We start from the raw sequence: 13,908 nt of genomic DNA on the forward strand, positions 1-13,908 counted from the left end.
TGGCAACCCACTCCAGTATTCTTACCTAGGAAATACCATGGACTACAGTCCACGGGGTTGCAAAGAGTCAGGCATGACTTAGTGGCTAAAAACCAACAATATCTCTGAGGTTCATTCATGCTGCAGCATGTGTCAGAATTCCCTTCCTTCTTAACACTGAATAACATTCCATTCCATGTATATACATTTTGTTTAACCATTTATCCTACCATGGACACTTGGATGCTTCTACCTGTTGGCTACTGTGAATAATACTGCTTTTCATGGCTTTATGATAGAACATCAGGGTTAGAAATTATGGGAAAAAGCCACTCAAATGAAAAGAAGTTTGGAGGCTTAATTTTGAATTGTAGCGTTTACTGGGTACAATTCTGAAGAGGATGGGGCAAGAGATGACTGAGAATTACAGGAAAAGAAGTTCTAAAGAGAAATACTTGCCAAAGATTGCATTTGGAGAAATGGAGCAAACACGTGAATACTTTCTCTCTGAAAGTATCCAAAGTAATCTATAACAGCTCAAGTTCTTTGATTTGTGTACACAAGAGATGTGATCTAAACACTCAGTTTAAAGAACATTTATAGCTGCCCCCAAATAGAGGAGTATAACAAATATAAAAGCCCAAAGGATGCTAAGCATTCCTTCAACCAACAGTATTTAGGAAAAGAATGGGACAGCTTTAAAACTGTGGTCCATATCATTCCAGTGTTCTCTGATCATAGCCATCTGCTCAACAACAGTAAAATTAAAAGATCCTTGCTCCTTGGAAGAAAACCTAGACAGCATACTAAAAGCAGAGACACTACTTTGCCAACAAAGGTCCATCGAGTCAAAGTTATGGTTTTTCCAGTAGTCGTGTCCGGATGTGAGAATTGGACCATAAAGAAGGCTGAGCGTCAAAGAATTGATGCTTTTGAATTGTGTGGTGTTGGAGAAGACTTTTGAGAGTCCCTTGGACTGCAAGGAGATCTAACCAGTCAATCCTAAAGGAAATCAGTCCTGAATATAAATTGGAAGGACTGATGCTGAAGCCAAAGCTGCAGTACTTTGGCCACCCGATGTGAAGAACTAACTCATTAGAAAAGACCCTGATGCTGGGAAAGATTGAAGGCAGGAGGAGAATGGGACAACAGAGGATGAGACGGTTGGATGGCATCTCCAACTCAATGGACATGAGTTTGCGCAAGCTCTGGGAGGTGGTGAAGGACTAAGAAGCCTGGCGTGCCGCAGTCCATGGGGTCACAAAGAGTCGGATATGACGGAGCAATGGAACAACAACAACTATATTAACCTATCTTTAAACAAACTCTTTATGATTTGCCTCTCAAATTAGAATACCAGAGTCATAAGAAAGCCATTCACTCTAAGTATCTCTTTTATGAGAAATCTCTGTTGTCTACTGGTATAAAATGACCTAACGCTAAGAATAAAGATTCTCTAACTGGATACTATAGGGTTCTATCCTCAATACCCTGTGATGAAATATAATGGAAAAGAATATGAGAAAGAATGGACACATCTATATAACTGAATCACTTTGCTGCACAGCAGAAATTAACACAACATTGTAAATCAACTATATTTCAATAACATCAATTGAAAAAAGACTAAAGATTCTCCTTAGCAGTAATAACAACACATAAGCAAAACCTCCCAACTTATTAAACACACATAAACCACTCAAAGGCAATGTTTTATGGCCAGAAAATATAACATATATTTTACAACTTTGACAAATGATAACTTTCTTACTCCCTCAAGTTGTATTTATGTTTTTAATCTGGCTGAAGAGGACTTCAACTTTTTTTCCTGAATTTTCCTCAGGCTCTAGAATGTCCTAGATTTTCAAGGAATATCAATGGACAAGTTAATATTTATTGCGCATCCACCACATGAGTTGACTAAATAGCTGAAGGCACAGATTTCCTAAGTTCGCTTATATTTCCATGATCTATAAGTGGTAACTAAACCAGGGGCGTGCTCCACATGAAGCCAAAGTAAATATACATAAAGAAACTGGAGGATACTGTTCATCAGTCTCCTCATGCTATTGAATGATAGGTACCTTTGCAGCCGCGTGGGGTGAGGCTCCTTGGTCCAGAAGCAGAAGAGCCACTTTCTGATTATCATAATGTGCAGCTACATGCAGTGGAGTTAGCCCGCTCTGAAAACACGTGCAGAAACAACAACAAGTGTCAAAGTGACTTAACATCAGAGGCCTAGGTTTAGGAGATGGGATTAGATTGGATACAACACAAGGTGTAATTTACATTCCAGTTTCAACAATACTTGGACCTCCTATTTCTGAAACGATCTTCATCCTATGAGGCCTAAGTGTGGATTAGTTAACAATTTAGGTGGCTGTCAGTGAATATTAGCAAGCGCTTGTGTGGTTATCATGGGAGTGGCCTTTAGATGTTGGCCGATGACCTCATACCTTCCCAGCAGCATCTGGAGATGCACTTTTCTGTAGCAGGAGATTGGCTACCTCAAGCTTCCCATATTTTGCTGCCACGTGAAGGGGAGTAAATCCTTTCTGAAAAGAGAACCATAAAAATAATAACATAAGCATAAGAGAAACATAAAAACAGTAACAATAGAAATGATACAAAGGCATCACTTTTCTGGAACTGATGCGTTATTCTAATGGTGAAGAGCAGGCAGCCTATATTTAAGGATCAAGACTGAGAGTCTCCTTTTCAACGAAGATGAGCAGGATATTTAATCTTTCTCTCTCTGCTGGCTCAGCCACAATGAGACACTAATCTTGGCAATCCTCAGGTATCTGACAAGGATGAATGTGGAAAGATGGAGCTGGGGCTTATTCAAGGGCCACTTGGGGATTTCACCTTGTGGGAAGAATAGGTTGCAGGGTCCAAGCCCAGTTTGGATTTGGAGGGCTTGGAAAAATCCAGGGCAAGTCTGAACGTCCAATAATCTCACATCACCAGAAGAAAGCCTCTCTTCACCCTTTTCTCTATTTCTGCATCTATATATTAATACATGTCTGAAGATATGACCTGGCTTACATGTAGGACTCAGAGGTTCTCATACCTCAGCTACTGCAGGTGAACTGAATCATAACACATGGTTCTATCCCAATAAATAGGTGAGTTGGATGCCAAGAGTTGAGTAGTGCCTCTCCTTTATTTCCAATTCCTACAAGGATCTGGGTATCAACCATGTCACCATGTACCACTAGGGCTCCAAGCACAAGGCAGGGACTAGAAGGTTATCAACATATTTGACCTCATGGGACTATAGCCATCTAGAGAAGGGGGCAGCTGGCATGGTGGAAGGGCTGGGGCACTCAAAACATCATCACTCATTACTCTTTTTTCTCACATGTTAAGTAAGATTCAGGAACTTGCATCTCTACTGAGGAGCCTAAAGAATCACAGTGGGTGAAGTTTGAAGAAGTCATAGTTTGCTCAGATAATTTTCCAAGTACTTGTAAATACTGTAATTATCTTCAGCATTGATCACACATTAATGCTTCTTCTCTGTCTTCCAATAAGAGAGTGTAACACCAGTTTCTAGATTACTGAGACATGCCATGGCCCAGGTCATCTTGCTATCACACTTGCTAGGTTTACATAGGATCAAAGAAAAACTCTAAAGTTTGAATTCTGCACTTAAAAAGCAACTGTGTGTGTGTGTGTGGGGGGGTTATTACTGCAAGGCATCAGAGTTGAGATTTAAACAAATCATAAATCAGAAAAGACAGCAATAACAACAAAGCCACAATGATACCAAACCAAGAAAAATCTACCTCCTGCTTTGAAAGTACTATAGAAACCATTAACCAACTGGCTTGGATTATGTGGTTTGTCTACCTGGCCTCAGCAAGAGAAACCTGTGGCTGTGTTTTTAAACCACCATTTAAATCCATCAAATAATTTGCAAGAAATATCTGACTGTGGACATCAATAAGGTTTCATTAGAAGATAAGAAAATGTAAGGTATATACACACACAACAAGCTACCCCGCCCCACGCCAGGGCTTTGCTGGTCATGTTAATCCCAGGATCCAAGCATACATGCTGTTGTACAGCTTTTCTACCTATTACTGTGCAGGAAACTGTAAAGAGAAGCTATCTGGGGGAGACAGCAGGATTCTCAGACTGCCTTGCATACCTTCGTTGTTATAGATAACGATGCGCCATGATCCAAAAGGAAAGCTGCCACATCCTCATGTCCCTCTCGCGCTGCAAGGTGCAGCGGGGTGTACCCCGAAGTTGTCGCTGCATTTGGAGATGCTCCTTGCTGCAACAACTGCTGTACTATATCCGCTTTCCCCAGTCGGGCAGAAATGTGGAGTGGGGTTTGGTCATCCTAAAGGGCAAGGTAAGAATGCAGGCCTGATGAACTGAGAAAACAATGGTGCCATCATGAAAAATACAGCAAACTTCACCGCTTGGTATGAGAGGCTACATTCAACTCTTTGACACAATACTAAAAAGAACCTCATCTCTCTTTTTCTTTAAGTTTCAGAAAGGTGGTGATGGTGAATTTAAGCACCTTAAATACCCTTTGAGTTACCTATTAGAATGAGAACTGTGAAAGGCATTTTTTTTTAAGAAATTATCCCCACTCACTCATCCCTGCTATACTTTATCAATTTTTTCACCTCTAATGATTCTTTTTTGGTGGGAGAGGGGACATAAGGGAATGTATCCTGGGAAAACTGAAATACCTGGGAGGGATAATCTCTACCAGTTTTCACGTACTCATAGAGAATGAATTATTCTATTGGTGCTGCCTTTGCACAATCAAAAGGGGGGAGAAAAACACCAATACAGTATACTAACGCATATATATGGAATTTACAAAGATGGTAACGATAACGCTGTATGCGAGACAGCAAAAGAGACACAGGTGTATAGAACAGTCTTTTGGGCTCTGTGGGAGAGGGCGAGGGTGGGATGATTTGGGAGAATGGCATTGAAACACGTATATTATCATGTGTGAAATGAATTGCCAGTCCAGGTTCGATGCATGATACAGGATGCTCGGGGCTGGTGCACTGGGATGAACCAGAGGGATGGGATAGGGAGGGAGGTGGGAGGGAGGTTCAGGATGGGGAACACATGTACACCCGGGGCAGATTCATGTCAATGTATGGCAAAACCAATACAATATTGCAAAGTAATTAGCCTCCAATTAGAATAAATAAATTTATATTTTTTAAAAAAGTGGGGAGATGGGGTCAGTACAGGATGGTTGAGGAAAGCTCCAAGCTAAGAGGTCTGATGAGGGCTGATAACCAGTTTTTCTTCTGCTTGCCGAGTTGTCATCTGGCATATGCTGCATCTGCCTGGAATGGAGGGCCCCCTACTACAGTTCACCCAAGGACACGAGGCACTCGTAAGTCCTGCACCCTGAGGGCCTCATCCTCACATTGGAGGTACATCTTTCCCTCATTTGCCCAAAGATGCTCTCTGGAGAGAAATCCCCTACTAGAATGTGAATGAGTCCAGGCCAATACTTTAGGTAGGGCAAGTAGACAGTTGAGGCTGGAGCACAGGACACTGCTTTGCAAAGGTAAGTGAAAGGAGGGTCAAGAGGGTCTATGTAACTAGTAGGAAGCGAGAGACATTAGTGGAGATGCCACAAGGAAGAACAGGAACACCAAAAACAGAAAGAGATCATTGCTAAAACAAAAACTCTCATATAACTCTGCTGTTGCCACGGCCACTGTTAAACATCAACTGAGCGTGTGCATGCCCCGGGCTCTGCACTAGGTACTCCACTTGCATTAATTCACTCATCATCACAGCAACTCTATCAGTTAAAACTGTCATTATTCCCATTTTGTATATGAGGAGACGAGAGAAGGGAATGGGGCACAGAAATGGTAACCTGCCCAGTGTTACATGGCTAGTGAATGATGGACAAAGATTCAAACCCAGGCAGTCTGGCTGATGCGTACTGTTTCTTTAACGAAATAACTAAAAATCTTATGCTCAATTTCAGTTTGTGGGTTAAACCATTTCCTAGATGACATGCTTCATATGTAACAACACTCAGAAATGTGAGGTTTCCTGTAATGGTAGAGTACAGCCTCTCTTAACCATTCTACTTAACTGATTTAGCAGATTAACCAATATCCTTTAGATCAGGGCTCAGAACAGTAAAATCTAGGGGCCAAATCCAGCTGCCACTTGTGTTTATAAATAAAGCTTTATTGAAACACAGTCCTGTCCATCTGCTGATAGATTAGATTATGTACTGTCTATCTGCTTCTGTTCTGTAACAACAGAGGTGGGTGACTGTGACAGAGGCTGAGGAGCCTAAAATATTTACGATCAGATACTTTACAGAAAGTTTGCTAAGCTTTGTTTCTAGGTCCTCTGTAAAATCTACCAACTGGCACCACAGGACACTCAAGGTTATGTTCTGCTGTCTGGAACATCACCGACGTTGTACCCACATGCGGACTGCATGCTTACAAAGACCTGGCTTTCTTTGTTCCTGCACTAGTATGTTTAAACTATTTTACCAGTTTGTACTATATTTGTATTAATTACTTTAACTATATATTTATATGGTTAAAAATATAACTATTTTTATATTTTTATAAGTATACTTTAAAATATGAAAATATATTTTATAAATATAAAAATTATTAAAAAAATAACACTTAACAGGTAAAATATAAGTATGAAAAAAAAGGCTTTATTTTCCCCTAAGAATACTAAGGTAAAAGCCTTGGAGAGCCTTGGTAGAAGTTGATAAATACCAATTATGGTAAAATTAGATATGGGTAGGAGAGCTGAATGGGCTTCCCAGGTGGTGCTAGTGGTAAAGAACACGCCTGCCAATGCAGGAGATGAAAGAGACAACGGTTGGATCCCTGGGTTGGGGAGATCCCCTAGAAGAGGGCACTCCAGCCCAGTATTCTTGCCTGGAAAATCCCATGGTCAGAGGAGCCTAGCAGTCTACAGTCCACAGGGTTGTGAAGAGTTGGACATGACTGAAGCGACTTAGCTTGCATGCATGCAGGAGAACTGGATAAACTGGGGGAAAATGTTAAAAGTCGAGAAACGTTCTATACTCAGACTGCTTCACAAATGCTTCAGTTTCCTCTCCATTTAACCCTAAACTAGAAACTGCAAAGTATATACATAAATGACAAATAAATGTACATTTGTATATTGAAGGGCTAAAATTAAATGCCTTAGCTATTTATGTACCTATGACTCCTGACCAAAATTGCCATTTGATAATCGGACCAATTACACAGCCAGACAGTGACAGCAAGTTTCTTCTGGTAGGTAAATGCCAGGCAGAGAATGACGCATTCAAACTCAATCCTGACATTCTTCTATATTCTATGTTCCGTGAACAACTCTGACCAAGTCTCAGAGTTTATGGTTTCACAAATTGTGGAGAAAATGGTGCTGTTGCTGCTGCTGTTAAATCATTAAATTGTGTCCAACTCTTAGCAACCCCATGGCCTGTAGCCCACCAGGCTCCTGTGTCCATGGGATTTCCCAGGCAAGAATACAGGTGTGGGTTGCCATTTCCTCCTCTAGGGTATCTTCCTGACCTAAGGATCAAACCTGAGTCTCCTGCATTGGCAGGTGGATTCTTTACCACTGAGCCACGAGGGAAGCCCTGGAGAAAAAGTTAAAACTCCCCTTTCCCTTTTGTGCCTATGATAGCTGACATCTAAGTCAACCAAAATAACTCAATTGTGCTTCCAAACTATGCCTGTGCTAGAAACTTTGTGCACGAGCCCTTCTTCACAGAGTGCAAACAACTCTGGGCCAATTCGAGGCTTGGTTTCTAAGTTGTTAGGGATGAGCAATGTGCCAAGGACACAGAGTTCTTTCTGGCACAAAGCTCTTGTTCTATTTCATTTTGTTAAATAATTGAGTGGATATGGGCCACGAAGGGATGTTTTCAGTATCCCTGGGGTAGAGACTTTTGTCATTGATGGTGGTCATTACTCCAGAAGAATGATCGTGGAAGAGAGCAGGCATATGTTTAAAGGTTTCATTAAAATCATTTCTTCTCTTGGTAGCAAACAAAGCACGCACGGCACATACCTTAGCTTTAGCTTCTACCTGAGCTCCGTCTTGCACCAGATACCGCACGACTTCAGCCTGACCGGACCGAGCTGCCATGTGCAGGGCTGTTTCTCCTCTCTGGGGAACAGGAGCCAAAGTGAGTCAAAGACAGCTCTAAAGACTGGCATATTTTCTTTACACAAAGTTTGTGATGGAGGTTTTTGTTTAAATAAAAAGTAGTCCCAAGCACTTCCTTACTGAAAATAGGGAAGAAGGGAAATGAAATGCACAAGAATTGCTCAGGAGCCTGGCCCGTGATGGAAAACTTCAGTGTGAAGTCCATGGAGCATGGCAGGACTGGAAGCTCAATAATCTACAATGCCGCGTCACTGGGGATTCAAAGGCAAATGCAACAGGACCAGGCAGGAGAGTGGATGAATAAAGAGGGCAGGTGGAGATTGCTCTTGGAGGGAGGCCAGGCCCTGTCCTCCTCGAGGGAGGCACCCCTACCTGGCATGGGCAGACTGCAGCAGTAAATCTTTGGGATGCCAGTGGTATCATGCCACACCTTTCTATTTTTCAAAAATAGTAGCAGTCTGGGATATCTGTGTATATTTCTTGAGTGTTGGGCAAAAAATCAGAACAAAAAATGCTGCATAAGCAACATAAAATAGACCCAAGGCCAGATTCGACATGCCCTTGGTTTGCATTCCCTGCTTTATCTCAACAGGTCATTATCCTATTCTTTGGGCATTATCACAAGGGGTGATTTCCTTTGTCACTGGACTTCCCCCCCCCTGCTGCTTTTCACTAAGAAGACTTTAATTCAGATGATCTCATTTTTAAAAATGAAACAACATAGAAAACACACATGGATCAAGATGCTAAAAATATTAAAATCAAAGATACTCTTCCACACAGAAGTGATGCCCACCTTTAAATTACTTTTATAAATTTTGCTTTGCTTTGTAGGATATTCATCTCCGTGGAAGGATATGCAGAGATATGGTTCACATGGAACTTGCTGCTGTTATTACTGGAAAGATTCTGAGGATGGAGCTGACCATGTTACCCAGTGTTTTCTTTGTAAAGGAAAACACTCTCTCCCTGGTGTAAGTACCAGGGAAGATTGCATTCAGCTGGGATCTGGTCTGTTTCCATCTTGTGGATGTGCTGAGCCCAGCTGCTGGAAAAGAGAGTCTCACTGGACGTCTGCCCTCAAGGGTAGAGGCACAGGGTCTTAGGTCTACCCTTTCTGTGCCAGCATGTTGTTTGTTTTACTTTTACTTCTTTAGTGCCCACGAATCTGACTAACATCCTTATGCTTGTGTCTGGGGTGCCAATATTATTAGGATGTTAAACTTAAAATCCTATGAAGCAACGTCAAGGGCCACATGCAGATCGAGAGTGATAAGCTACTCCTTTGACATTTACTATGTTCCATGGGTTTGTGACACAATATCAAGCACACTAAAGAGAAATTACTTCAAAGTTACCGGAAATCACAATAAGGAGAGTGCTGGAACTACTTTCTCAGTATGCAATACTTCTTATCTGTTTTAATTTGACTGAAGTATAGCTGATTTACACCGTTGTGTTAATTTCTGCTATACAGCCAAGTTTGACTCAGTTATCAGTTCAGTTCAGTTCAGTCGCTCAGTCGTGTCTGATCTTTGCGACCCCATGAATCACAGCATCCCAGGCCTCCCTGTCCATCACCAACTCCCAGAGTTCACTCAAACTCATGTCCATTGAGTCGGTGACGCCATCCAACCATCTCATTCTCTGTCGTCCCCATGTCCTCCCACCCCCAATCCCTCCCAGCATCAGAGTCTTTTCCAGTGAGTCAACTCGTCGCATGAGGTGGCCAAAGTATTGGAGCTTCAGCTTTAGCATCAATCCTTCCAATGAACACCCAGGATTGATCTCCTTTAGAATGGACTGGTTGGATCTCCTTGCAGTCCAAGGGACTCTCAAGAGTCTTTGCCAGCACCACAATTCAAAAGCATCAATTCTTTGGTGATCAGCTTTCTTCACAGTCCAACTCTCACATCCATACATGACCACGGGAAAAACCATAGCCTTGACTAGACGGACCTTTGTTGGCAAAGTAATGTCTCTGCTTTTTAATATGCTATCTAGGTTGGTCATAACTTTCCTTCCAAGGAGTAAGTGTCTTTTAATTTCATGGCTGCAATCAGTATCTGCAGTGATTTTGGAGCCCAAAAAAATAAAGTCTGACACTGTTTCCCCATCTATTTCCCATGAAGTGATGGGACTAGATGCCATGATCTTTGTTTTCTGAATGTTGAGCTTCAAGCCAACCTTTTCACTCTCCTCTTTCACTTTCATCAAGAGGCTTTTGAGTTCCTCTTCACTTTCTGCCATAAGGGTGGTGTCATCTGCATATCTGAGGTGATTGATATTTCTCCTGGCAATCTTGATTCCAGCTTGTGCTTCTTCCAGCCCAGCATTCCTCATGATGTACTCTGCATATAAGTTAAATAAGCAGGGTGACCACATACAGCCTTGACGGACTCCTTTTCCTATTTGGAACCAGTCTGTTGTTCCATGTCCAGTTCTAACTGTTGCTTCCTGACCTGCATACAGGTTTCTCAAGAGGCTGGTCAGGTGGTCTGGGATTCCCATCTCTTTCAGAATGTTCCACAGTTTATTGTGATCCACACAGTCAAAGGCTTTGGCATAATCAATGAAGCAGAAATAGAAGTTTTTCTGGAACTCTCTTGCTTTCTCCATGATCCAGTGGATGTTGGCAATTTGATCTCTGGTGCCTCTGCCTTTTCTGAAATCTGCTTGAACAATTGGAAGTTCACGGTTCACATATTGCTGAAGCCTGGCTTGGAGAATTTTGAGCATGACTTTACTAGCGTGTGAGATAAGTGCAATTGTGCGGTAGTTTGAGCATTCTTTGTACATATATATATATTCTTTTTCATATTCTTTTCTTTATGATTTATCACAGGATATTGAATATATAATTCCCTTCACTATATGTATGACCTTGTTTAACCATTTTATATAAATAGCTTTTATTTGCTAATTCCAGACTCCCAAGCCTTCCCTCCCAATCCTGCTCCCCCTTGGCAACCACAAGTCTGTTCTTTATGTCTGTGAGTCTGTTTCTGCTTCATAGATAGGGTTCATTTGTGTCATATTTTAGATTGTACATATAAATGAAACCATATGGCATTTGTCTTTCTCTTTCTGACTTACTTCACTTAGTATGATAATCTCTAGGTCTGTCAATGCATGGAACACTTCTTAATGCTTCTAATGAAAAAGAAAACTCTCCCTTTCCAGAAAACTTTATTTTTTGAAGTATAATATTCAGTAGTAATCTACACAGCCCCTAAGTCTTGGCAATTTGTGGCCAGTTAGTGACTGAATAGATCTTGCCTCTGAAGTAAACCATAGGTATTCTCAAAATTCTGTCCTTTTAAGTAGTCAAGTTAAATAGTAATTAATTTACTTACAACAAAAAATAAGTAGATTGAGAGTAATCTTTTCCAGTTTCAAAAATACTCACAATTGGATCTACTTTGTTCAAAGGATACTTACCACATTAGTGGTGTTTGGTGAGGCTCCATGATGCATTAGTTGTGACACAATATTTACATGCCCCATGAAGGCAGCAACATGGATTGGGGTAAGGCCCGACTGGGGGAGAAAAGGGAAATGTCAGCTTGTTGGCTTATTTTCAAAACGATTTGTCTGCCTGCTTATCTGTCTGCCTGCAATTTTATCCATCCATCCTTTCATATTAAGACAACCAATTTACTGATCATATCAGAAAACATCAAGACATCACCACCATGTCTTAGATTCTATATGGCAAATGTACCAACAATCCTCATTTCCCTAAAGCAGGTTCCATGATTATGAAAGGCCTATGTCATAACCATTAAGGACTTACTTCACACAACTTGTAAAGCTCTATGAGAAAACTTTAGACAAATGCCTTGAAGGTTTTTCCCTTTATTAAGCCTTCCTTACCCACATGGCTGTGTGTGTGTGTGTGCGCATGTGTGTGATTACATACGCAGTAGCAAAAAGTCGTCTTTTTTTCCAGATCCTATTCTGGCCTTTAATAAGGACTGCCATGTACTCAGAATAACTGATTGTATTATACATGAAAGAGCAGGTGGCAACACAAAGCCATCCCTCTAAGAAATGAGCAGATCAGCATTAAAGGTCTCAATCATTAAAACTTTTAACTTTCTGAGTATTATAAAGTGATATAATTAAGGCAAATATAACAATGGTCACTAGATTAGACCTCCATTTTTGTGTGTGTGCTTCAAAGTTCTACTTACACACACACCTCAAAACACTGGTTCTTCTTGTATAAAATGATTCCATTTTAAATGTTTCAGGATTTAATTTCACTTACACCATGAACATCATAACTTGAAAAAAATATTTAATATGGCCAGAAAAAGCTGAGAGAGAAGAAGACAACAATTTTCAACTGAAATTTGAGTAATGTCAAAAAAGATGTATAAGGAATTCTGTATAATGAAAGGGAGACAGAAGACAGAAGAATTCTAGTTGCCAGATTTCAAGTAGTGGGAACTGAGGAAAATGAGAGGTAGGAGAATTGTGTTTTAATTTGGTGCTTTTTCTCTCCGGCAGGCAAAGTCTAATTAGGACATTGTCAGCACCGCCTTTTCAAGCCCTCAGGGAGCAACAGAGCTGACGGTGGAACTTATCGCCACAGGCTGGCATTTCTGGACACTTACTCAGACACCAGTCAGAAATCTCCTTTCATTTGAGTCCATTTTGATCTTTAAAAAGGGCTGCCATGCAGTGAGAATAAACTTATTATTTTCTAATTACAATAGCTGGGTGCCTACCAGGGAGCCAGAAGACTCATAAAAGAGCAAATCAGTATTGATATTTTCCATCATTTAGTATTTTAAAGTGGTGAAGGTTAGAAATCAAGGTAAATAATTCCCTTGTGGATAAGAAACTGAGGCAAAGCAACAATGATTGGACTAGACCTTAGTGTCGACATTTGCTTCAAATCCTAGAGTCTTTAATGATGCATTCAACAAAAGTTTATTGGATGATCTACTATGGAATCTACTGTGTTGTGGGTACATTAAGACCTTAAGAGTCAGGCCTGTCCTGGTGGGGCCTGCAGTTTTGGGGTGGCAGGGGGTGGGGAGTGCAACTGGGCCATAAGGAAGCCTGCTGGACAAGTGCTCTGATGGAAATACACCTAGATGTGGTGATGGTCCCCAGGAGGAACTCTGGGACCAGATCAAGGGTTAGGGGAGGAATCCTGGAGAAGGTGGCCCCAGATCTGGTCCTCAAAGACACGCAGGCCTAGCCTGGAGGCAGGTGATATGTGGAGGGTGCGGAGATGCGGGGTGAACAAAGGGAGTCCAGTCTAGGGAAGGCCAATGGCTAAATCCAACGGGACCAGAGTGCTACAGGCGGGTGGGGGATGGGTAGGTCTGGAGGGTGGATGCCAGACTCAGTTTTCCTTGTTGCAGGCTCAGCCCTGATCCCAATAGATGGCTTCTCTGAGTTCTGTGTCAGTTTATATGAAAGAAACCTAGAGCTACCTTTTTACTAACTTCAGCAACTCTGTGTTTCATTAATTCTGAGTTTTTCCAGAGAGCAATCCTTCATCACCACACAGAGGTTATGTCATGTAGCGTTTCCCAGCCATGGCACATGTGACATTCTGAGCCAGATAATCCTTTGCTGTTGGAGGCTGGGCTGTGCACTGCAAAATATTTAGTTGCAACTCTGGCCTCTAGCCACTAGATGCCAGTAGTACCATCCAGTTGTGCCAACGAGAAATTTTTCCAGACACGGCCAAATGCCTCATGGCGGGGCAAATCCACCCCTACGTAGGGTTTGAGA

General features: G+C 41.5%; 1 protein-coding gene across 12 annotated transcripts in view; it reads right to left on the reverse strand.

Annotated features, from left to right (window-relative positions):
- The window catches only part of ANK3 (ankyrin 3), a 765,692-nt gene that overhangs the window by 168,856 nt on the left and 582,928 nt on the right, over positions 1 to 13,908 (reverse strand). For all 12 annotated transcript variants that reach the window (XM_088841902.1, XM_088841899.1, XM_088841900.1 and 9 more), the window contains 5 exons: positions 11,593 to 11,691; positions 8,053 to 8,151; positions 4,136 to 4,333; positions 2,436 to 2,534; positions 2,064 to 2,162 (listed from right to left, as the gene is read on the reverse strand). In XM_088841902.1, coding sequence (XP_088698028.1) covers positions 2,064 to 2,162; positions 2,436 to 2,534; positions 4,136 to 4,333; positions 8,053 to 8,151; positions 11,593 to 11,691 — 594 coding nt within the window. The remainder of the gene's footprint in view (positions 1 to 2,063; positions 2,163 to 2,435; positions 2,535 to 4,135; positions 4,334 to 8,052; positions 8,152 to 11,592; positions 11,692 to 13,908) is intronic.

The sequence above is a fragment of the Moschus berezovskii genome, chromosome 12 (genome assembly GCF_049115385.1).
Source record: "Moschus berezovskii isolate FMDL1 chromosome 12, NW_MosBer_1.0, whole genome shotgun sequence".
In the NCBI taxonomy this organism is placed as follows: domain Eukaryota; kingdom Metazoa; phylum Chordata; class Mammalia; order Artiodactyla; family Moschidae; genus Moschus; species Moschus berezovskii.